The 25,072-nt window shown below is 43.6% G+C and overlaps 2 protein-coding genes across 2 annotated transcripts in view; one reads left to right on the top strand and one right to left on the bottom strand.

Moving 5' to 3' along the window:
* Positions 1-1,281: 1,281 nt before the first annotated feature.
* adcyap1a (adenylate cyclase activating polypeptide 1a) lies at positions 1,282-5,561 on the bottom strand (the record flags this gene model as incomplete). Its single annotated transcript, XM_083663353.1, has 5 exons — positions 5,462-5,561; positions 4,552-4,683; positions 3,701-3,805; positions 2,532-2,666; positions 1,282-1,468 (listed from the first exon to the last, which is right to left on the bottom strand). Exons 1-5 carry the CDS (start codon positions 5,557-5,559, stop codon positions 1,282-1,284), a joined length of 657 nt encoding a protein of 218 aa, XP_083519479.1. The 5' UTR covers positions 5,560-5,561.
* Positions 5,562-18,520: 12,959 nt separating this feature from the next.
* The window catches only part of LOC310772420 (tyrosine-protein kinase Yes), a 63,029-nt gene continuing 56,477 nt past the window's right edge, over positions 18,521-25,072 (top strand). The window contains exon 1 of the mRNA XM_083632224.1: positions 18,521-18,764. The gene's annotated coding sequence lies outside the window, so the exon portion shown is untranslated. The remainder of the gene's footprint in view (positions 18,765-25,072) is intronic.

Here is a 25,072-nt window from a genome sequence, read left to right as displayed (position 1 = left end):
GCCTTTGTCCCTTTGTCCCTCTGTATTTCTGTACTTTTAAATCTAATGCTCAGCAGGTAACTTCTGTCAATTGTGGTAGCCTTTGTGCCATGGTGCAAATAAAGATAATGCAAATGACCGCTTTGTCATATCACAATATACAATATATTTAGTGTGTTACAAAAATCTTCTTCCAGCTGGTTAAGCAGCAGAGCAAAATAAATAAATAAATAAATTAAAGAATGACATACTAAATTAAAGCATGACATTAGACTGAAGGATTCTTGCCAACAGTAAAGTACATTCATCAGAGAATTCTTCAATGAAGGACTTAATCTTCAACACACAATTTGTGTAACAATGCCAGGGAAGAGAACATAACACAAAACAACATCCAGAAAACACATACGTATGCAGTAGTAGTGGTCAGAAAGCAAGCAAAGCCATCTCGTTGTAGAAGTCTGCACACAAACGGTGGCTAGTGCAATTACTTTAATCATGCTATCTACTGTAATCTTACATTGGTTCACATGACAGAAAGGGAAGCACAATAAACCAAGAAGGTTCAACACAAAAGTTCAAACTGCCTGACATGTTTTTCATAAAGAACAAACTGATGGATAAGTTGCCATGTAACAAGTATCATTTGTTTTTTTGTTGGTTTTTTCTCCTTTTCTTTTGCCTGATTGCATGTCGGTGATGATACTTATTATATGGACAGAAAGACATGGGAAAACCTTCAGCAGCATAAGAGGTTTTCTAGAGAAGTTTCCAAACACATGAAAAGCACTCGATAGAAACAGAAGATTGGCACTTTACACGAGTCAAAGGTGTAAGCTCAATTCTGTAAACACTGCAGAAAAAAAGGACAAGAAAAACCTCAAAAGTACTCTGGTCCTCATCTCAGTTATGGGATTTTTGGCAAGATATCCCATCAAAGTCCTTGTATGACTTCTAAAAAATGGGCATGTTACTGGCATGTTGAAAGGTTTTATAGCCATCTGGGCTAATATCTGGTCTTATCCAGAGCTACTAAAATACTTTTTATCATCACAATTTCATCCTTACATCCACAAACTGGATGCTGATAAATCTAGGCCATTTTGAATGAATATTGATATGTATAACATATCGCTCTAGGCAAAGTATCTGCACTCATCCACATTCATCCTATATGCCCTGTATAGGCTGTGCAGGTGGAAATAAAATGTTAATTGTGTGAGACTCTAGAAAGACAGGAGCACAAATGAGGTGGAAGAAGATTGGGTTGGAGTGTTTGGAGCAAGGTCACAGGGTTAAAGGTTACAGGTGAGAAGAGAGGGGGGGCATGAGACGCCCTTGGCCTTTGGAAAGACCCTGAAAACTCACCGGAAATTCGGGAGAGAACTGTTTCAGCAAGTCTCCCAAAAAAGCCTCAAACTCATCCCCGTCCGGGAGGGCATCAATGTCTATGTCTTGTAGGATTGGGTGAAAACCTATGTCTTCAAGGCTGTTGTGAATAAAGACAACTAAACTCTTAATTTCACTTTCCAAAAAGCAGCATTCAATACATTGATTGTCTTTTAAACTATTTATTTTCCTCACATTCATATCTGATATCTGTTCGCTAAATGTTTAAAAGACAGGGTCATTGGAGCAGTAGTTACACAATTTTCTCCCCTCAATAAATAGGTCTAAAAATAATAAATAAGTAAATAAGTATATATATATATATATATATATATATATATATATATATATATATATATATATATATATATATATTTATATATTTAGAACACGGCTCTCTTGAATACTCGATTCTGATTGGTCAATCAACAAGATTCACCGGTCATTATTTCTCGACAACCGACCGCTGCTCTGCCACACCTGGATTAATCAGTTGGTAAGAGCATTTTGTCTGCAGACACTACTAATTAGGCCAACCAGTTGCAGCTGTGGTGTCTTGTGTGCCAATTATGAATGAAACCGCTTTGTCGTTGAAAACGCTATTAAAAAATCTATTTGAATAATTATTTTTGTCAGATTACTGAAATAATTTAGTTGTAGGCCGTGTTCTAAGCGGGATAATGTATAGTGAGCCAGTGATTACTGGAAATAATGACCTTCAGGTGAATGATTAAGCCCTCCGCTGCGCGTCGGGCTCAATCATTCACCTGTCAGTCATTATTTCGCCAGTAATCACCGACTCACAATACATTATCCCTTACATATATATATATATATATATATATATACTATAGACTATAGACTATATTTGGAATGAACAAAAACAAATTGTCCACAAAGTAGATGTGTGTCCTCAAGTGGTGAAGTACAAAATAAAAAAAACAATATTATTATCAAAATATCCATTTTAATGGCTTACTTCATACATAAATACATGTTTATGAACACAAAAGCGATCCACTGATTGTTCAGATATCTCAAAATGACTTCATTAGGGCTGCACACACTTAAGTTTGGTGTTTTTTTAGGGTGTGAGGAAGGGAGGGGGGGGGTGCTACAAATATGCCAGCCGGCGTCCTTTGCTTCTATATCTCTGTCTATACCTTTTCCCAAGGACTGCTGCCAGGTATTTCTTGACTGCCATTTGCTTCCGGTAGCGGCTGTAGCTGTCTGTGAAGATCCCGTCTGAGTGCCGCTTGGACAGAGGCTCCGAGTCGTCCTCCATCGTGTTGCCCCCACTGCGAGAGAGACAGACAGGGGGCAGCATTCACTATACCAGGAGGTTAAACCATACATCCACATGACCAGGGTGGGAATTCCGTCATTAGGTGCCATTTGGCCTTCGGCATCGCTATTTTTTTAGGGCACAAGGCCACATGCCAGGGCACAAAGGCAATTGCTCTATTGACATCATTTCTGGAATGTGTGTTAAAATGAGCCAATTACATAATATCATTTGCATAGGGCAGGCTACATTAAAATGAGACCACTGATGAAGCAACTGACAGTAGCAGGCTGGTAGCAGGACACTGCCAAGGTGGCCTCAGGGATCTCAGGGCATCATGGCCAGTGGGAGGGGCAACAGAGTCCATTGCCTCCATGGCCTCTGTGTAATTCCCACCCTGCACATGACCCTGCCTGCCTGGACACAGGTAGTGGTGTACATTAGGGCTGTTTTGTTTAATTTTATTGCAGGTTAATGCAGCATAGTGCTATGCAAAGTCTGGACATTCAAATGAGGGCTAATTTCTCATCGGCTTTCTGCAGATAAACTTTACACAGGCCTACATTTAGGAAAAACAGACATATTCTCAATTTGTATTCAACTTTTAACCCATAGGGCGATTTGCAATAGGCCTATATTTTCGATCTGCAATGTGATAGGCCTGCTAATCAGGCTAGAGTAATTGCATCCTTGCCTTCCATGGGAAACCACTGGGACTTAATCATATAAATTATTCATATGGATAAATTTTTGCCTGTGTGGGCTCTTCCCCCTGCACCTTAACGACGCAACGCCAGGCTAAGAAAAGAATAATTCCCGAAATAAATTCCCGTTTGTGCTCTGGGGTTCTAAGCTTGATAATAAAGATCTCTAATTTATGGCCGATAGGCGTCAGATGCAGCCAGCCATATTTGGACCAAGACAGTAGGCTACAGCCTAGTGGTGAATTATGATCATTTAAAGTCAAAAGGGACAAAAACGCACATGACAGAAAACATTAAATAAGTGACATAAAAGAAGAGATGACAACCAAGAAGATGTTCTTACCCTACACGTTTTGCCATCAGAGAATGCAGATATTTCCTTGCTGATAACTGACCCAGCGCTTTCCTGTAGGCTTTATTAAACATGCCGTCTGCATGCCTTTCCATTCTGGGATGATAGATAGCCAGACAGTAAAACACCACACACCCAGCGCATAGGCAACAATTTGAACTAACTATCACTGTAAAAAATAACCACCAATTCTACTGGGTCTGAAAAGCAACAAGAAAGTGAAATATCTGCCAGTAGTTTGAGATGATTTCGCATCCACTGCAAGCCAATTTGTATTTTCTTGAATTGAGCGTCATTCTAAACCAGTATTTGTCATTCTGCCTTGTTTGAAGATTTTGACAGATTACTTAGGCCTACTACACAATCCACGAAACAAATGAAGCTCCCATTGGCCGAATATCTCAATTGTTTAAAGAAAATTCTGATTTTAAGAATAATGACACCAAGATGGAAATTTTTGCAGTGTAATTTCAGCGCTTCGTTTTGCAGCCAGATTCCACTAAATTCTCTCACTTTTTTCTTAAATAACCTATACATTCTGTCTCATTTAGATGCCTATTGTTCTCAGCCTTTGTATTTTATGAAAGCAGGTTGAACCTAATTAAATTCACCCCTGGGAATCAATTAAAACTTAAATATGGCGAAGGCATCTGCTGTTTCTATTGTATTGGAAGGTTACTGACAAAATGCGTTTCGACGATACATACACAAAACATACAACATATATGAACAGAAATAATGACATGTTCATCATGAATGTCTCCAATGAGTGTGAGAGACAGACAAAGAGAGAGAGAGACAAAGAGAGATAAAAGTTTTTGTAAAATGATATTGATAGTCACCTTTTGTCTGGTGGGTAATACAAAGTGTAGACGTCGTCCTCAGAGGGAGAGCTCCTCAGAGCCATTTGCTCTCTGTCAAATGCCAGGGGCGGTAAGGAATTCCCATCCTCATCATAAACCTCACTGTCAAGTCTGAAAAAATTAGATATGGTAATAGGTAGGCTATGTGTTTTTATAGAGACAATCTGTGTGTGTTTGATGAGTGGCGGTAAATTGGCTAATTAAATATTTTGTACAGGACAAATCTAATGCAACTAAATAAACAAAATTTATGCTGAAATGAGATTCTCACATTAACCGAAATGATTAATTAATTAGAAGCTCGTTAAGAGAGTTATTATGGATAAGTCATGGTATAGAGCTGAAATAGAATAGCAATTAACGTTACAATCATCACAAACATGCATCAGAAATGCTACTTTTTGTTTTGAATCGAGATATTAATTTCTTTAACGCACCTCTAAAAACAGCTATCAAAGTGTGGCCTCAATTTGCCACGAAACAGTTTAGCCTATTATAATATTTTCAAACTACGGAATTGGCCTGATGAACGCGCGGCTGCGTAAAATGATAGATTCAGCACTGTTGCCACATCACTCCAGTAATTACATTCCCCCGCTCCCTGGGGAATGTGTTCCCCAGCATATATTTCTGTGTAAGCAGGACTATGGATTGGCTGTCACAGGATCCAATGATAAGTTGATCCAATAGCCTCCGGTCCGGTGTAGCCTAACTGAGAGGCAAATACCTGGCCTGGGTTAATGTCAGAAATAGTCTAGCCTTATTGCCTGCAGCGCGTCGTCCTGCTGAGGGCAAAATGCCAAGTTCGTCCTTCATCGCATGCAAAAAAATAAAATAAAAAACTCAACACCTAATAAAGTGAAACTTGGACGATGGATAAGATACATACCCAACGTTAGGATAGCTAAGCCCCACGGGTGAGCAGTTGACGCTGTAATGCATTATGAGTCCATAGATGAGTAAGGCTAAAGACGCTTTACTAGACATTGTCCTGCTGCAAAAGAGAAAAAAAAACGTCGTTAGGTTCATGCACAGAGCCATTATATCAGTGAGAGTCAAACGTAAAGGCTACAACTATTTCATGCATTGGGCAGCTAGATGTTTAAAATCACATTGTTTTCCATATAGGATGAAATAAAACTTTCCCTTCACGCCTGTTGGCCTTTAGCAGTTTCTCTGAAGGCGCCACAGCTGGCTAGCTTCTCCCAAAAGCTCCACACTTTTACCCTGCGTAAAAAACACTGAGTTTCCTCTTACCAGTAGCGAGATGCCGGACGCGCTCCGCTGAAGACGTCGACTGGGAGAGTGAGATAGGAACTCTCTATCTCTGTCTCTCTCTCCCGATCCTCTCCTCTGCCTCTATTCTCCCTCAGTGAAGCGCCTCCAAGTGTCCAACGCCTCTCCTGCGGGTTAGGATGCGGCGATCTGGGTCTCTACGCGCTATAAGTCATGAGAGGAAGGAGCGCATACACGGCATTTGTCTGTGGAGAAGTTTTTATGTCCTGTGCACTTGCTTCCCTTGGTTTTTTATTCATGAATCCAAAAGGCATGCCTTCTTCACTTGTCACGTTGCTGCGGGGTGGGGTCTGCGTCATCGCCCCATCCCCTCGGAGAGCCTCCTATAGTACTTTTCCTTCCACGTCAATGAAAGACCCCAAGTCATAAAAAGGGAACCAAGCTTGAATTCAAACATTATCATTAAAAAAGTGAATGAATGTCAACAGTTGACGTCATACAGAATCACATGCCTGGGCGCCTGAAGCCTTGGGATAGGGTGGCTCTTTCTGGAAGGAGCTGTCCAGTGCTGAAACGACCAAACCTGCTTTGCACGTTTAATTAACAATAAAAAACTACTAAACTCTGACAGTTGCATCCTCACCGAAGTTTTCCCAAGCAAGGCACCTACCTGCTCAATAATGATATGTGTCTGTTGAATGTATAGGCTACTATAAAGTTGATTTTCCTTCATATTTCACTTTCCCTGCTCCATTGAGGTCAGAGGTCAGGCTAAAGAACAGCACTGCATTCAATGTCTTGCTTAAAGGCACTTCGGCAGGGCGGATGCTTACTGGCAGAGACTGAACCCAAGTGGAAGGTCTCTTAAACCTCTATAGACCAATGGTTCTCAACGTGGGGTCCGGGGACCAGCAGGGGACCTTAAGGGTGTTCCAGGGGTCCCTAGCAAACGTATGAACTGTTAAACTTCATCATTATTTAATGTACAATTAGAGAATGTAGAAGATTGACTGTTTTGATCATAGTTTCACTGTTATCTCTCTACCTACAATACAGATAGTCATGGAATCTGGACAAAATCATATGTGACCAAAGAAAATCTCAGATGTGGGTCTGAGAGACAACATCTCATCAAATGGGGGTCTGTGGCCCTAATGTGGAGTAAATTAGTGGTTGTTGATATGAGAAAGGTTGAGAATCATTGTTCTAGACTGCCCATTTTTGCAGAATTGTATACTTTTATTTTTTATTTTTTATTTTTTATTCATTGATTTTCTTTACCACCTTCTTCCAATTCAGGGTCACTGGATGCTGGAGCCTATCTCAGCATGCACTGCAGAGGAAGGCAGTGAGGATATTCTTGAAACATGAGACATCCTCATGACCGCTAACCATGCTGGGTTTATGACAGCGGTGTCCTCTTCTGCATGCAGGTGAGGTGTTGAATCTTTAATGGATGATTCAGACTGGTCTGTCCGACAGGAGTTCTGACGTCATGTGACAGGGACTCGGGGAGCCAAGCGCAGAAACACTTTACTTGGCCTTCTAAGGATGTTTTAGGTTGAAGACAGATACACCAAAAAGGCCCAGTTAAATAAGAGTGCCTATGTGCTGAGAAAGCACTGCACCCAAGTGGTTGTTAGAGGAAAGTGCATTGTAGTCAAACTTATTCACATCCCCATTTGCTCATAAGGAAAGTATGCTTATGCACTTAATTTAGGAGAGAATAACTCAACTCTTATAGGCTAATATGATCCCAACGAACAACATGGGATGTGTGCCAAAATCTCTATCCCAGACGAAAAACCCGAAAATGGCCACGCCCTTTGAAACTATAGGAATAGGATCACCGTCCCCCCGTCCCCCATTTAAATATATCCTAATGAATTTCTAACAGTTTAATCTTCACATCAAGATAAATATTTTTTGTATCACACTATTAAACTGTGTGCATGTGCGTGTGCGTGTGCGTGTGCGTGTGCGTGTGTGTGTGTGTGTAGCTCCGATTGTCTCCCAACTTTGCCAAAACAATGGTCTGGCATGAAGCTGGCATGGGGGGGAAAAAACACACATAGGGGGTGCTATGTCCAATGTTTTAGACTTTAAAGGGCCATAACTCGCACTGGCAACACAAAAAGCATTTTATCTCGAGAACCGTTCATCCAATCAACTTCAAACTGGGGGAGTGCACTGCCGGGAACCCGACGGAGTGTGGTGCCCAATTCCGGACATGTGCATAGTCATGGCGCCACCTACTTGCAACTCAAAAAGCAGTTTGTCTCAAGAACCGTTCATCCGAACGACTTCAAACTTGGGGAGTGCGCTGCCAGGAACCCGACTGAGTGTGGTGCCAAATTTTGGACATGTGCAATAGCCATGGCGCCACCTACTGGCAACACAAAAAGTGGTTTATCTTGAGAACCGTTAATCTGATCGACTTCAACCTTGGGGAGTTCGCTGCTGGGAACCCAACAGAGTGCGATGCCCAATTTCGGACACACGCAGAGTCATAGCGCCACCTACTGGCAACACAAAATACGATTTATCTTGATTTATCTACTTCAAACTTGGGGAGTGCGCTGCCGGGAATGGACCTAATGGAATGCAGTGCCAAATTCTGTGCAATCCGGATAGTGCATAGTCATAGCGCCACCTAATGTGAAGATTAAACTGTATTAAACCATATTCATGGTTATATTTTTAAAGAAAGAAAAAATCCTTTTCGCCTGTAGTGTCAAAAGGGCATGGTCATTTTCGGGTTTTTCATCCCAGATAGAGATTTTGCTGCCAATAAACTATTAATAAAGATGATTATTTAACTAATAATGATCTGATGAATGCACCAAGTGAAAATATTTGTATCTTTGTTTAATTATGGTCAAAATAAATTGGTGAATATAGATCTGTCTATTTTGTCCTGAAGTCCTGTTTATTTATTTATTCATTCATTCATTTATTTATTTATTTATTTATTTATTTATTTTGCCTTTTGGACATGCGAAAGGTTGGAAATGACTATAATATAATCAAATGAATCAGAGTAAACACAATAAAATGGTGATGATTAGTCATGATTTTATCGGTTTTGATAATCTCATTAAAATGTTAACATAATTGAGTTGATGTCACCGGGACATCAGTTTGTCATAATCTCACTACATGTACTGTAAACAAAGTGGAGGACACAAGGTAGACAAGACTGTGTATACAGAGACAGAGACTCATAATGCTTGAGTCACCACACCATAAGTGCTTTCCTGCATAATTTATGTGTAATATGAAACCAGAAATCAACTTGTCCCGGACAACCATCAAATCGCGAATCGTTTCTACCTCCGCTTGCTCAGGAGTTGGTTGAAATGCATCTTGCTTTGTTGTCACACATACAGTAATGAATGTTCATTATATTTATCGTCTTGGCAACATCAGGGTATTTGATTTTGACAAAGTTGAAATGCAGCTGTTTGGTTTCTTGCTATTGCTTCCAGTGACTCATCGTTTCTTAAACCAACAGAATTGATGGGCATAAAATCCCTATCATTTGTTTAGTGTAATATTGGCTGCCTAACTCATCAATTGTGCCAATATGTAAATTAAAAATATGTCTGTCGCCTGCCCAAATGGGTCTATAAACAGCAGCTGCCCTAAATTCACACTCTTTATTATCTTAATATACCTGGAAATATTGCTGTGTGTAATTACACCAAGTCATAACCCAGCTTTATCACATCAAACAAGAAGACTGGAGAAGCACATATGACTCACTCTAATTATAGCATAGCTATCTTTTATAGCTATTGCTAGTGTTGACATGTAGCCTTTAAATGGTTTTATTGAGGTTACAGTCTCGTGAATCAACTATTAACTTTTATAACAACCAGTAGTGTTGACAGCACTTGGCTTTTAAATTACTTTATTGGTGTTTAAATCATAGGTAGAGTAGCCCGTGTGTGTGTGTGTGGGGGGGGGGGGGGGGGGGCGTCACGGAGGGGTGATTGACTCCTATTTTTTCAGGGAGTTTTGAGTAAGTACCATCAATATATCATACTTCTCCACTTTGCTTTACTTTTCTTAATTAATACCAGTTTCATTTATATAAAAATATAAACTTTAATGATCCCTGTGGGCAAATTGGGTCAGGAATAGCCTATAGAAATATTTGCTTGCATGAACAACATTGAAACATATTAGGTACGGTCTGTGATGAAGTACATGCAAAGTAACAGCAGTGGAGCTATTGATAAAAAGAGATTTCATTTAGAACATGGAGTGTATGATATGAAAATATACCAAAAATATTAAATACTAGTCCATCCCCAGCCGGGATGCGAGCGCCACATACATACAGACTTATGGGGATGTGTGCACTGTGCACCAAAACAGCTTACATTTGGGAAAATGAAATTATCAGTCCCTGCCTAAGCAAATGTGCAGTCTCAGATTGATTGAGAGGAGGAGATTGGGGAGATTTTTTATAACTGTTTCAGGGTAAAGGGTCAAAGGTTAACTGAAGATTCCACCCATCTGGGGCCTCTGGGTTTTAGCCTTTCCTCAAATAAGGGTGCTCTCACTCCTGTCACAGGACAGTGAGAGCACCCACAGGACTCCTGTGGGCAGAGCAAAGAGAGAACACGTAGTCTTTCTGATCACCTTTGTGGGACCCAGCTTTTCCCCAGTGAGAATGGAGACGCGAAAAACAACGATCTTCTTAGCAGCCTCTTGGTGGGTCAGAGAGAGGTGTTGTCTGCTCGCTCCTCTGGTCCACACTGACTCACCATGCTGCTTGGAAACTGGGTGAATAACTTGGTGCCTCCTTGATTACCTGATCAAGTGTTACCAAACTCACCTCGGTTGCTCCCCTGATTACCTGATGGGCTGCAGATGTGACCAATACCTGCAATACCTATAAATATGATAGTCTATCATACGCCCCCAGGATGGCGACGGCATGTCCTGCACGCAATATTTTTTCCCCTAGGATGGCAAAGGCATACATGTTCATAAATGACTTAAATGTGGGAAAATTAAAAATTCAGCTTCATCAGTCCCTGCCTATGCCAATACTCAGTCAATACCCATGTGCAGTTTTAGATTGATTGGCCAACTCGCTGCGGAGATAAATGTTGTACAGACAGACAGACAGACAGACAGGCAGACAGGCAGGCAGGCAAACAGGCAGACAGACAGACAGACAGACAGGCAGACAGACAGACAGACAGACAGACAGGCAGACAGACAGACAGACAGACAGACAGACAGACAGACAGACAGACAGACAGACAGACAGACAGACAGAATATTTTGTCCCAACATTCTATATCTTTACAACTGCACTAGACACAATTATTATCTAAACAAGTGCAAATTCACAATAGCTGCAACCACATATACAAATTTACGAAATACGAAATTTCCCCTATACTCTGCCACCCAGCATTTCGAAATGTAATAATAATAATAATAATAATAATAATAATAATAATAATAATAATAATAATAATAATAATAATAATAATAATAATAATATGACCCAAAGACACTTACAATAGGAGTCCACAGAAAACAAGAAAAATAGAATTGAACAACAGATAACAGATACAAATAACAATAGAAAAAGTAACAAATGAGCAACAGGCAACAGATACAAATAATTAACATGTCTAATCAGGGATATATGGAAAACAGATGGGAGGGAGGGAGCGTGAGGGAGGGACAGGGGAGAGAGGGAAGGGGAAAGGGGCGTGGCAAGGGTGGAGGAGGTAGTTAGGGTAGGGGAGGTTGTAAGCTTGAGAGAACAGGTAGGTTTTTAGTCAGGATTTGAAAGTGGAGAGTGAGGGTGAGTCTCTGACAGGCTGGGGGAGGGAGTTCCAAAGTCGGGGTGCTGCTCTCGAGAATGCTCGGTCTGAGTTTAGATGGCGGGAGAGAATCAGAGGGTTTGGGTTGTGGGGCGATGGGGGAGGAGGAGGTCAGTCAGATAAGGGGGGGGGGGGCAGGCTGTGGAGGGCTTTGAAGGTGAGGAGGAGTAATTTGAAGTTGATGCATTCTTTGATGGGGAGCCAGTGGAAGGGGGGAGGACAGGAGTGATGTGGTCCCAGGACCGGGTATGAGTGAGCAGGCGGGTGGCTGAGTTCTGAACCATCTGGAGTCTATGGAGGGAGCCGGAGGTGATCCCCGTGAGGAGGGATGACTCGCTGGAGCGGTCAATAAAAGCCGCAAAGCGCTCATATGGAGAACTGATCGAGGGTCATTTCAAAGAGAACGACCCACGACGTATGTGGAAGGGTCTTAGTAACGTTACTTCATACAAACCCAGGAGCCTGGCTACTGCAGCTTGTGATGACCCCTCACTTCCTGATGTGCTCAATAACTTTTATTCGAGGTTCGATGCCATGAACAATGAGTCACCTGTTTTTATGCCCTCGAACCCCAGCGACCTGTCTGGGCTAACTGTACCTGAACGCGAGGTTAACTGTACTGGGCTAAATATACTTGAACACGAGGTTAACTGTACTGGGCTAAATATACTTGAACACGAGGTTAACTGTACTGGGCTAAATATACTTGAACACGAGGTTAACTGTACTGAGCTAACTGTACTTGAACACGAGGTTAACCGTACTGAGCTAACTGTACTTGAACACGAGGTTAACCGTACTGAGCTAACTGTACTTGAACACGAGGTTAACCGTACTGGGCTAACTGTACTTGAACACGAGGTTAACTGTACTGGGCTAACTGTATCTGAACACGAGGTTCGAAAGGTTCTGTCCAGGACCAAGGTGGGGAAGGCCGCTGGACCGGACGGCATTCCTCCCCGAGTTGCCAGGTCCTGCTCTGAGCAGCTTGCCCCTGTGATGACAGATATTTTTAATATGTCACTGCAGCGTCGCATTGTTCCAAAAAGTTTCAAGGAGTCCATTGTAGTTCCAGTCCCAAAGAAATCTCCTGTCACATGTCATAATGATTACAGACCCATTGCACTAACATCAGTGTTTATGAAATGTCTGGAGCGTTTGGTGCTGGACCACATTAAATGTCAGATTCCTTCTACTCTTGATCCTTGGCAGTTTGCTTATAGGGAAAACAGATCAGTTGAGGATGCAGTTTCTATAGCTCTGAACTCTGTATATGAACACCTGGATAAAAGTGGAGCTTATGTCAGAATGCTTTTCATAGACTATAGCTCTGCTTTTAATACGATCATTCCCTCACTTCTGATCCGTAAACTGCAAAATCTTGGTCTGTGTGATGCTCTTTGTGAATGGATTTTTAGCTTTTTAATCCTGAGGCCTCAAAGAGTCAGGATGGGAAATAATCTGTCTGATATACTTGTTCTGAGCACTGGCTCACCGCAAGGATGCATTCTTAGCTCCTTCTTGTTTACTCTTTTTACCCACGACTGTATCGCTCACTACCTCAACAATCTCATAGTTAAATACGCGGATGACACGACTGTCATTGGGCTCATTAGCTCAAATGACGAGTCTAACTACAGATCTGAGGTAGAAGAACTTGTCAGGTGGAGCGAGGCCAACAACCTAATTCTCAATGCCTCCAAGACAAAAGAGCTTGTCATTGACTTCCGCCGTAAAAAGGCACCTCACCATCCTATAATAATCAATGGTATAGAGGTTGAGATGGTAAAAAGTATCAAATTTCTAGGTGTCACTATCTCGGATGATCTTAGCTGGCACTCAAATACCAAAGCGATTGTTAAAAAATCTCAGCAACGTCTTTTCTTCTTAAGAAGACTTAAGGAGTTCACCCACAACAGCCAGATCCTTGTCAACTTTTATCGCTGTATTATTGAGCGCATTCTCACTAGTTCCTTCACTGTATGGTTTGGTAACCTTACTGTTAAGGAGCGTAAATCCTTAAATAGAGTAGTGCGCCTTGCCCGCAAGATAACTGGTGTCAACCTGCCGGCTCTAGAAGAGCTCTATAGCTCCAGACTTCTGTCCCGGGCCTCCAGCATTATCAGGGACCCTGCAGGTCACCCGGCCGCCAGTCTTTTTGAGTTACTCCCTTTGGGTAGACGCTACCGCTCCATTAAATGCTCCACCACTCGCTTCGCGAGAAGCTTTTACCCGAGTGCTGTGCGTAGTTTGAACGATCACAAATCTAAACGGTAGATCTCTGTTGTCTAGACCACCTAGACACACCTAGACCTTTATTCTTTTCTGTTATTTTCTTTTGTATAAGATGTCTTATACTGGTCTTCTCATGCAATTAATCCTTGCTTAGGCACTTTACTACTGTGCACTTTATGTCTGACTGTGCACTTTGTTTGTTCCTGCACTTTAATAAGTGAGCTGGATGACTCGGGCCTTTATCCACAGATGTACCTGTCTCCTTTTTATTATTTTATTGTTTTATTCTCTTATTTTATCTTACTTACTTTTTAAACCTTTTTACTGTCTGTCTATTTATATGCTATGTTATGTTGTCATAACTTGTCATATTTGTGTCTATGTTTTAAGCTCTTGCACCCCAATTCCAATGTAGTTCCGACTGCAAATGGTAAATAAACTGACTCTGACTCTGAGGGGGTTGTAGTAGTTGAGGCGGGAGGAGATGAAGGCATGGATGAGGGATTCAGCAGCAGGGGGGAGAGGCAGTGTCTGATTTTAGCAATATTGTGGAGATGGAAATATGAAGTCTTGATGATGGAGCTGACATGGGGATCGAATGAGAGGGTGGGGTCCAGGATGAAACCAATGTTACGAGCCAGGGGGGAGGTGGTGATGGTTGAGTTGTCGATGGTGAGTGTGATGGGTCCAGTTTTGCTGAGTGTGGATTTGGTGCCGATGAGAAGAAGTTTAGTTTTGTCACTGTTAAGTTTGAGGAAGTTGTGGATCAGCCAGGTTTTTATTGCGGATATACAGGTTTCGATGTGGGCGAGGGGTGGGTTCTGAATGGATTTGTGCTGATGTAGATCTTGGTATGGCATATCAATGGAAGTCTAGGTTGAATTTGTGGATGATGTGACTAAGGAGGGAGTATGTAACAGATGAAGAGCAGGGGGCCAAGGACTGAACCTTGGGGGACCCCCTGCGTGACCCCCTCCGTGATGGAGGTGGTGGAGGTGTGACCAGAGAGGGAGATGAACTGTCTGTCTGTGAGGTAAGAGGTGAGCCAGTCCAGTGCGGTGCCCTCAACACCCAGTTGGCGCAGCCTTTGGAGGAGGATGGAATGACTCACTGTGTCAAAGGCTGCGCTGAGGTGAGGGCGGTTTCGGTGCTGTGAAATGGGCGGAAGCCAGACTGAAGGGGTTCATAGAGGTTCTTGGGCTGAAGATGGGAGTGGAGTTGGGCAGCGACAATGCGTTCAAGGGTTTTGGAAAGGAAAGGTAGGTTGGAGATAGTGTGGTAGTTGAAGAGGTTGGCTGGGTCGAGAGTGGAGAGTGGCCCGCACTGCCCCCTTTTAGCCAATTGCATGAACACACGCACGCACGCACGCACCCACGCACGCACAGACACACACACACACACACACAGACACAGACACACACACACACACACACACACACACACACACACACACACACACACACACACACACACACACATACACACACACTTGACCTCCATGCAAAATTTCAGCCCTCTGCCCCTGCCATCCTGTATTTCAAAATTGCCCCCCCTCCCCCTCCATCACCCCCTTTTAGTCGGGGTTCCTTTGCCTTTCCGACATGCTGCCACTCCGAACGTTAACTTCCATTATTCGGACTGGCGGTCGTTCACCTTAGAAGCCGCAATGCCGACCTTAGGTTTAGGCGTGGGGGTGGGAGAGGTTAGGTTTTGGGTTAGGGTCTGGGGGAGGTTAGGTTTAGGCATGGGGGGAGGTTAGGTTTGGCGTGGGGGCTGGGAGAGGTTAGTGAAAAACGGGGAATATAGACCCCCTTTCTGAGTGCCGATATTTCGGAGTGGCAGAACGTCGGAGTGGCAGCACGTCGGAGTGGCAGCATGTAACCCTTTTAGTCAACTAGAAATCTTGCACACTCGATTCCTAGGGTGGAGACTCTGGAGATGGCTGGTTATGGAAGTCGCCCGCCCCGCGGGCTCGCCCGGCATTACTACCCGCTCGCATACAGAGCTCGGCCGCTGCGCTTACGCAGCCTCGCTTATGCAGCCTCGCTTACGCAGCCTCGCTTGCCCTATTGGCATGCGCAGCGCACAATATACTCTTTTCACAGCTGCCATTTTGTGTCTAAAAGGCAGGATAAACACAGGTGCAACCAACTCACTAATTAGGGCCCCAGCACTGAAACACCAAAATGGACTAGAAGTTGGAAATTGGTACACCTGTGTTTATCCTGCCTTTGAGAGCCAGAATGGTCACCGTGAAAAGGGTCTATTGCTCAACTGCACATTTAGTTGCTCGAGTGACATCACTAATGAAATCACAACTGCCCGAGTGACATCACAGTTCAGCAATTGTGCGCCATCGGCCCTTCAATCACAGTTGCTCGAGTGCTGCTGTCAAATCCTAATTTCAGTGGCGATACCAGTCACATACTGTATGTGGAAACATTGTATTGCATCTCTCGCTATGCGCGCGCGATTCCTAGGCTCGAGATTCCTACTGTAGGTGCAAGATTCCTAGGCTCGGCCGCTGCATGGCCTCGCACGCCGTGCAGCTCACTGAGCTGGCCCTGCAGCTCGCATAAGCAGCTCGGCCGCTCCGCGGCCTCACTCTGGCTGCTCCTTGATGACATACTTCAGGGATGCTGGATGACCTGTCCTGGAGCTGGCAACATACAGCTGTCCATGGCCGAAGACGGGGGTCTGAAGCCAGACTCCCACTTCTTTCAGTGTCTGCCCCTGGGACTTGATTATGCTCTTATGATATCGCTGATGACATCATCAGTGGGACTCTTATGACATCACTGATGATGTCACAACTGCTTTTATGGCATCACTGATGACATCACAACCTCCTATGACATCACTGATGATGTCACAATGCCTCTGACATCACTGATGACATTATCACTGGGACTTTGTGTGTGTGTGTGTGTGTGTGTGTGTGTGTGTGTGTGTGTGTGTGTGTGCATGTGTGTCTGTCTCTTGTGTGTGTGATGTCACAATGCATCCACAATTTATGACATCACTGATGCCATCATCAGTGGGCTAATACCCCGTTCAAGACAACTCGGACCACCGGAAAAAATGGGTTCCGACCTGTAAAAAGTGAATTGAACGGTCGTCCAGGCCGGAATTACAGCTCGGAAATTCGGGTATTATTCAGAGCTCCACTTTGTCCGAGTTGACGTCATATCCACAAATCTCATCCAAAATGTTGCATTACCGCCTCCATTTCCCAGAACCCTCCTTGGTTTTTCCCAGTGTTTTTCCCTCCGACAGGGAAGTGCAGCGTGAACGCAAATATGCCAGGGGCGGACGCTCCAAGATGAAACCTCCGGCGGTCCGAGTTGTCATGAATGCGGTATAAGTGGGTGGCGGTGTCTGTAGCGGTGGTGTCTGTCACGATTGTGATGTCATCAGTGATGTAATCAGTGATGTCACTTGAGCAATTGTCATTCATCAGTGTTGTCACTCGAGCAATTGTTGTGATGTCATCAGTGATGTCACTCGAGCAACTGTGATGTCATCAGTGTCTTCTTAGTTAAAATTGGACTCTTTGGTGGTGGCGTCTGTCTGTGAGAAGAGGAGATAGAGTAGGGAAGCAGTGGATGGATAAATCCAGGAGGCGGGAATGCAATATAAAGGATGCCAACTGCCATTAACCTCGCGTCACCAGGCTCTTCTCGGCGAGAAAGAGCCTGGCTCCCGCCCACAATTGATTTTGTCACCCTACTGGTTCCGGCCTAGAGCCCGCCCTAGACCGGATGGCAGCGTTTCTAGCTCGTCAACTTTCACGCTAACTTGACAATTTGACCCAAGTATCAGAACGGCAAACAACAAAACAAAAGATGGACGTACCGAAGTTCTTTTAGAAACATTGCGGATTCACAATCTCACATCTTTTAAGCCAATACAGAAGCTTTGCATCAGACAATTAATCGAGGGAAGAGACATCAAGCTAACAGCAACACAGATGTTTTTTTGGCGCACTGCCTTCCGGTGTTCATTCTGGTTCCGTGGTTTACGCCCCATGACAAAAAGCGGGGTGGAAGGTGCCCAGACTAACTGCCATAAAACACCACAGAAGGTGTTTGTCTGTGGCGGTGTCAATCTCCACAGTCCACTACGCGTGCGAGATTCCGAGTATATTATAATTCAATGAAGTGCAGAATGATGTAGATTGTAGTAGAATACTATTAAAAATAAATCAGTAGTTTTCATGTGCAGCCATCATTCTGTAGCCTGACGTAGCCAGCAGATGGTGCCAGAGAACTATTATTTTCGGGTTGTAAAAATTAGGACGCTCGAGTCCCCCTTTCTAAATAAACCAAATCCTCTACTACTCCACCGTGGCATCTCGATCGCCTTCAGCTTTCACATGAGCTCTTAACATTTACAGTTTTCAGTCAGTGCCTGTCCAGTAAGTGTGTTTCCTCCCCGCTGTTCCGCTGTGCAGGAGGGATCCCCTGCCTCCAGCTGTGCAGGCTCCAGTCCCACAGGCAGGTCGGCCATGTTGTGTGGGGGTTGATGCAAGTTTAGTAGTAAGGATAGGATTAGGAAGTATCGACTAGAAAGAAACTGGGATACTTTGTGCTCTCACTTCTGCTTTTGTATCCCCGTCATCATGTCTCTGGACTCATCCCGACTGACTTTGGACGCCCGCACTGCCTCCACCACCGGGTGTTTAGTGACTGTAACACTTGTGCTGCTTTGATTTAACTTCAATAGAAAGGCTGGCCGTAGTTGCTGTGCTGGATGGATGAAGTGAGGATGAAGGCGGCTCGGTCGGGCTTGGAATAAACTCGTTTCTCCGCCGGGCGAATCTGATTTGGGGGAGAAACAGCCGAGACGGACGTGGATTTCCTAAAGGTAAAATAATGATATGATAAAATGTGTCTTTGTGGGAGCAGGCGGATAGGCTGTAGCAGATAAGGATGGGCCGAAACGCTGCCAGCTCGCCTCCCTGACCTTCTATTCATCAACAAAGGAATAAGGCTATAATATACCTATTCCCTAATAATACCATTCTGTTTGAATGTTTAATAAACCTTACGGCGATTTCCCCATCAATAACAACATGTAACCCTAGTATATCATTGTAGGCTGTTTATCACAGTAGTACACCCTGTACTGCAAGTCCCCATAGGAATACGATACAACATAGACTATATTATAGCATAAATATATAGCCTATGAAGATAGTAGCCTACGACGGGATCATAGTCACCATACCAACTTATCATTGTTGAGTAGGCACCGGCTGCCATAATATGTTCCTATAGGAATGGCAGTGCGATTAAATAGGCTATTAATCAGTTCACTTCAGCTATAGTTGTGTTGGTCTTGATAAACACAATTTCCAGTTTTTACAGTTTGTTATTCAATGTTTGCAAAGAAAATCATTAAAAGTTAAACCTAAACAATAAATTGACAAATATGTAGGCTATTAGATAAACTGTCAGCTCACTGGTTTTCAGCTGATGGACATCTATTTTATGCACATACCCATACATGACACATTTGATTTAGATGACAACACAAAATATTGCTCAGCAGTTTTCATCTATTTTTGCCATTCAATGGAGAGAGAACTGCCGTCCACTTAATCGAGGGTTGAGCTTGAGGGTTAAGATTGAGGGTTAAGAAAAGAATTGGGATTGGGCCATTGTGTCCTGATTATATTCAGACCAGACCCAGACATGGTCAGAATCAAAATGTGCCACCTCATATTTTCATATATCTGTGCCAGGCAGACATTAACGTGGTTGTGAAATCGTTGAATGCATATGGATCAGTATTATCAGGATGCCCTTTTTTGGTGACTCTCCTCTTTGCAGCAGTTGGCTGAAAGCAAACTAACTGAATTACTACATGCATCTATGGTGTTTATTCTTTTCTCACTTCCACTTCTATTGGGGGCAGGGGCTATAGGGAAGGAGACATTGCTGTGATCCTGTCCTGCTGACCCCTCGAATAGTAGCCTAAACCCTCCCACTGTCACACTCTGTCACACTTGAGAATCGGCCATGTAAAGGATACTGTTTATCCTCTCCAGCTCTGCACTTGTGCACATTTGTGGCTGGATCGTTGACAGGTCAAATGCTCAGAGGGAAGATGAGGAGAAGCACTGTCCCCTTTCTCAACATCTGCCACCCAAGTCACTTTGAGCAAGGCACCAATCCAGTGAAACCACTCTACAAACTGTGGTTGCACTAATTTTATTTATTTTTTAATTATGAGTGTATCCAGTAGCTGTATAATCCACTCTACCCTCCAACTATCCTTCGTTCTGTTGCTGCAAATTAGACAGTTAAGTTGTCCCAGCCAGCTTGCTGACTTGAAATGGCTTAAACATATTAATTACACAGTTAGGCACTGACATTAAAACACCAACCTCTTTATTAATGCTATTAATGTCATTCATGCTTTCAGAAATCTAGTAGGAAAGCCTCCAGAATCCAGATGAAATGTGTTTTTGAGCTACTGCTTTCAGATTTGTAGAGATTTTCAGATGTCAGAGAAGAGAGTGTGGGACAGTTTGACGGCAGCAGTATCACTAGTAGAGAAGGGAGTGTGGGACAGTTTGACAGTAGCAGCATCACTAGTAGAGAAGATAGTGTGGGACAGTTTGACGGCAGCAGTATCACTAGTAGAGAAGATAGTGTGGGACAGTTTGACAGTAGCAGCATCACTAGTAGAGAAGGGAGTGTGGGACAGTTTGACAGTAGCAGTATCACTAGTAGAGAAGGGAGTGTGGGACAGTTTGACAGTAGCAGTATCACTAGTAGAGAAGGGAGTGTGGGACAGTTTGACAGTAGCAGCATCACTAGTAGAGAAGATAGTGTGGGACAGTTTGACAGTAGCAGTATCACTAGTAGAGAAGGGAGTGTGGGACAGTTTGACAGTAGCAGCATCACTAGTAGAGAAGATAGTGTGGGACAGTTTGACAGCAGCAGTATCACTAGTAGAGAAGAGAGTGTGGGACAGTTTGACAGTAGCAGTATCACTAGTAGAGAAGAGAGTGTGGGACAGTTTGACAGTAGCAGTATCACTAGTAGAGAAGAGAGTGTGGGACAGTTTGACAGTAGCAGTATCACTAGTAGAGAAGAGAGTGTGGGACAGTTTGACAGTAGCAGTATCACTAGTAGAGAAGGGAGTGTGGGACAGTTTGACAGTAGCAGTATCACTAGTAGAGAAGGGAGTGTGGGACAGTTTGACAGTAGCAGCATCACTAGTAGAGAAGATAGTGTGGGACAGTTTGACAGTAGCAGTATCACTAGTAGAGAAGGGAGTGTGGGACAGTTTGACAGTAGCAGCATCACTAGTAGAGAAGATAGTGTGGGACAGTTTGACAGCAGCAGTATCACTAGTAGAGAAGAGAGTGTGGGACAGTTTGACAGTAGCAGTATCACTAGTAGAGAAGAGAGTGTGGGACAGTTTGACAGTAGCAGTATCACTAGTAGAGAAGAGAGTGTGGGACAGTTTGACAGTAGCAGTATCACTAGTAGAGAAGAGAGTGTGGGACAGTTTGACAGTAGCAGTATCACTAGTAGAGAAGAGAGTGTGGGACAGTTTGACAGTAGCAGTATCACTAGTAGAGAAGAGAGTGTGGGACAGTTTGACAGTAGCAGTATCACTAGTAGAGAAGATAGTGTGGGACAGTTTGACAGTAGCGGTATCACTAGTAGAGAAGATAGTGTGGGACAGTTTGACAGTAGCAGTATCACTATGTCAGAGAAGAGAGTGTGGGACAGTTTGACAGTAGCAGTATCACTAGTAGAGAAGAGAGTGTGGGACAGTTTGACAGTAGCAGCATCACTAGTAGAGAAGATAGTGTGGGACAGTTTGACAGTAGCAGTATCACTAGTAGAGAAGAGAGTGTGGGACAGTTTGACAGTAGCAGCATCACTAGTAGAGAAGATAGTGTGGGACAGTTTGACAGCAGCAGTATCACTAGTAGAGAAGAGAGTGTGGGACAGTTTGACAGTAGCAGTATCACTAGTAGAGAAGAGAGTGTGGGACAGTTTGACAGTAGCAGTATCACTAGTAGAGAAGAGAGTGTGGGACAGTTTGACAGTAGCAGTATCACTAGTAGAGAAGAGAGTGTGGGACAGTTTGACAGTAGCAGTATCACTAGTAGAGAAGGGAGTGTGGGACAGTTTGACAGTAGCAGTATCACTAGTAGAGAAGGGAGTGTGGGACAGTTTGACAGTAGCAGCATCACTAGTAGAGAAGATAGTGTGGGACAGTTTGACAGTAGCAGTATCACTAGTAGAGAAGGGAGTGTGGGACAGTTTGACAGTAGCAGCATCACTAGTAGAGAAGATAGTGTGGGACAGTTTGACAGCAGCAGTATCACTAGTAGAGAAGAGAGTGTGGGACAGTTTGACAGTAGCAGTATCACTAGTAGAGAAGAGAGTGTGGGACAGTTTGACAGTAGCAGTATCACTAGTAGAGAAGAGAGTGTGGGACAGTTTGACAGTAGCAGTATCACTAGTAGAGAAGAGAGTGTGGGACAGTTTGACAGTAGCAGTATCACTAGTAGAGAAGAGAGTGTGGGACAGTTTGACAGTAGCAGTATCACTAGTAGAGAAGAGAGTGTGGGACAGTTTGACAGTAGCAGTATCACTAGTAGAGAAGAGAGTGTGGGACAGTTTGACAGTAGCAGTATCACTAGTAGAGAAGATAGTGTGGGACAGTTTGACAGTAGCAGTATCACTATGTCAGAGAAGAGAGTGTGGGACAGTTTGACAGTAGCAGTATCACTAGTAGAGAAGAGAGTGTGGGACAGTTTGACAGTAGCAGTATCACTAGTAGAGAAGAGAGTGTGGGACAGTTTGACAGTAGCAGTATCAGTAGTAGAGAAGAGAGTGTGGGACAGTTTGACAGCAGTACCACTAGTAGAGAAGAGAGTGTGGGACAGTTTGACAGTAGCAGTATCAGTAGTAGAGAAGAGAGTGTGGGACAGTTTGACAGTAGCAGTATCACTAGTAGAGAAGAGAGTGTGGGACAGTTTGACAGTAGCAGTATCACTAGTAGAGAAGAGAGTGTGGGACAGTTTGACAGTAGCAGTATCACTAGTAGAGAAGATAGTGTGGGACAGTTTGACAGTAGCAGTATCACTAGTAGAGAAGAGAGTGTGGGACAGTTTGACAGTAGCAGTATCACTATGTCAGAGAAGAGAGTGTGGGACAGTTTGACAGTAGCAGTATCACTAGTAGAGAAGAGAGTGTGGGACAGTTTGACAGTAGCAGTATCACTAGTAGAGAAGAGAGTGTGGGACAGTTTGACAGTAGCAGTATCACTAGTAGAGAAGATAGTGTGGGACAGTTTGACAGCAGCAGTATCACTATGTCAGAGAAGAGAGTGTGGGACAGTTTGACAGTAGCAGTATCACTAGTAGAGAAGAGAGTGTGGGACAGTTTGACAGTAGCAGTATCAGTAGTAGAGAAGAGAGTGTGGGACAGTTTGACAGCAGTACCACTAGTAGAGAAGAGAGTGTGGGACAGTTTGACAGTAGCAGTATCAGTAGTAGAGAAGAGAGTGTGGGACAGTTTGACAGTAGCAGTATCACTAGTAGAGAAGAGAGTGTGGGACAGTTTGACAGTAGCAGTATCACTAGTAGAGAAGAGAGTGTGGGACAGTTTGACAGTAGCAGCATCACTAGTAGAGAAGAGAGTGTGGGACAGTTTGACAGTAGCAGTATCACTAGTAGAGAAGAGAGTGTGGGACAGTTTGACAGTAGCAGTATCACTAGTAGAGAAGAGAGTGTGGGACAGTTTGACAGTAGCAGTATCACTAGTAGAGAAGAGAGTGTGGGACAGTTTGACAGTAGCAGCATCACTAGTAGAGAAGAGAGTGTGGGACAGTTTGACAGTAGCAGTATCACTAGTAGAGAAGAGAGTGTGGGACAGTTTGACAGTAGCAGTATCACTAGTAGAGAAGATAGTGTGGGACAGTTTGACAGTAGCGGTATCACTAGTAGAGAAGATAGTGTGGGACAGTTTGACAGTAGCAGTATCACTAGTAGAGAAGAGAGTGTGGGACAGTTTGACAGTAGCAGTATCACTAGTAGAGAAGATAGTGTGGGACAGTTTGACAGTAGCGGTATCACTAGTAGAGAAGATAGTGTGGGACAGTTTGACAGCAGCAGTATCACTATGTCAGAGAAGAGAGTGTGGGACAGTTTGACAGTAGCAGTATCACTAGTAGAGAAGAGAGTGTGGGACAGTTTGACAGTAGCAGTATCAGTAGTAGAGAAGAGAGTGTGGGACAGTTTGACAGCAGTACCACTAGTAGAGAAGAGAGTGTGGGACAGTTTGACAGTAGCAGTATCAGTAGTAGAGAAGAGAGTGTGGGACAGTTTGACAGTAGCAGTATCACTAGTAGAGAAGAGAGTGTGGGACAGTTTGACAGTAGCAGCATCACTAGTAGAGAAGAGAGTGTGGGACAGTTTGACAGTAGCAGTATCACTAGTAGAGAAGAGAGTGTGGGACAGTTTGACAGTAGCAGCATCACTAGTAGAGAAGAGAGTGTGGGACAGTTTGACAGTAGCAGTATCACTAGTAGAGAAGAGAGTGTGGGACAGTTTGACAGTAGCAGTATCACTAGTAGAGAAGAGAGTGTGGGACAGTTTGACAGTAGCAGCATCACTAGTAGAGAAGATAGTGTGGGACAGTTTGACAGTAGCAGCATCACTAGTAGAGAAGAGAGTGTGGGACAGTTTGACAGTAGCAGTATCACTAGTAGCAGCCAAGGGGATGTTGACAGTCCAAACAGCCGGTCTTGCATCCTGCTGACAAAAGGATGATTGTTGACACATTCCAAAAATAGCACATGCTTACCCAAAACTCAACAACGTGTGTTCTGTTCAGGTCGTCCCAGAAGACCTGTTATTCCAGAAAGGTGTGATGTCTGTTCTCTGGCATTACAATAATTGTAGTGCCGGTGACTAGAGACATGGGCAGCCTGCATGGCAGTGCCAGCTGGAGGCAGCTTGTCATCAGTCAGCAGCATTCTGGACATGAAATTCAAAGGCTTCGACTGTCTTGCAGTGTCTTATTTGGTGAAATTCGTGGACTCAAAATGGGCGTGTTTTGGGATAAGATGTTAATCAAAATGAGGCATATAGATCTCTTCTCTTCTCATGATCTTATCAAGTCAGTGTGAAATTATTT

Source organism: Poromitra crassiceps (genome assembly GCF_964638095.1).
Source record: "Poromitra crassiceps genome assembly, chromosome: 2".
NCBI lineage: Eukaryota > Metazoa > Chordata > Actinopteri > Beryciformes > Melamphaidae > Poromitra > Poromitra crassiceps.
Note: the sequence above shows the minus strand (reverse complement) of the source record. Positions and strands in the feature narration are given on the sequence as shown.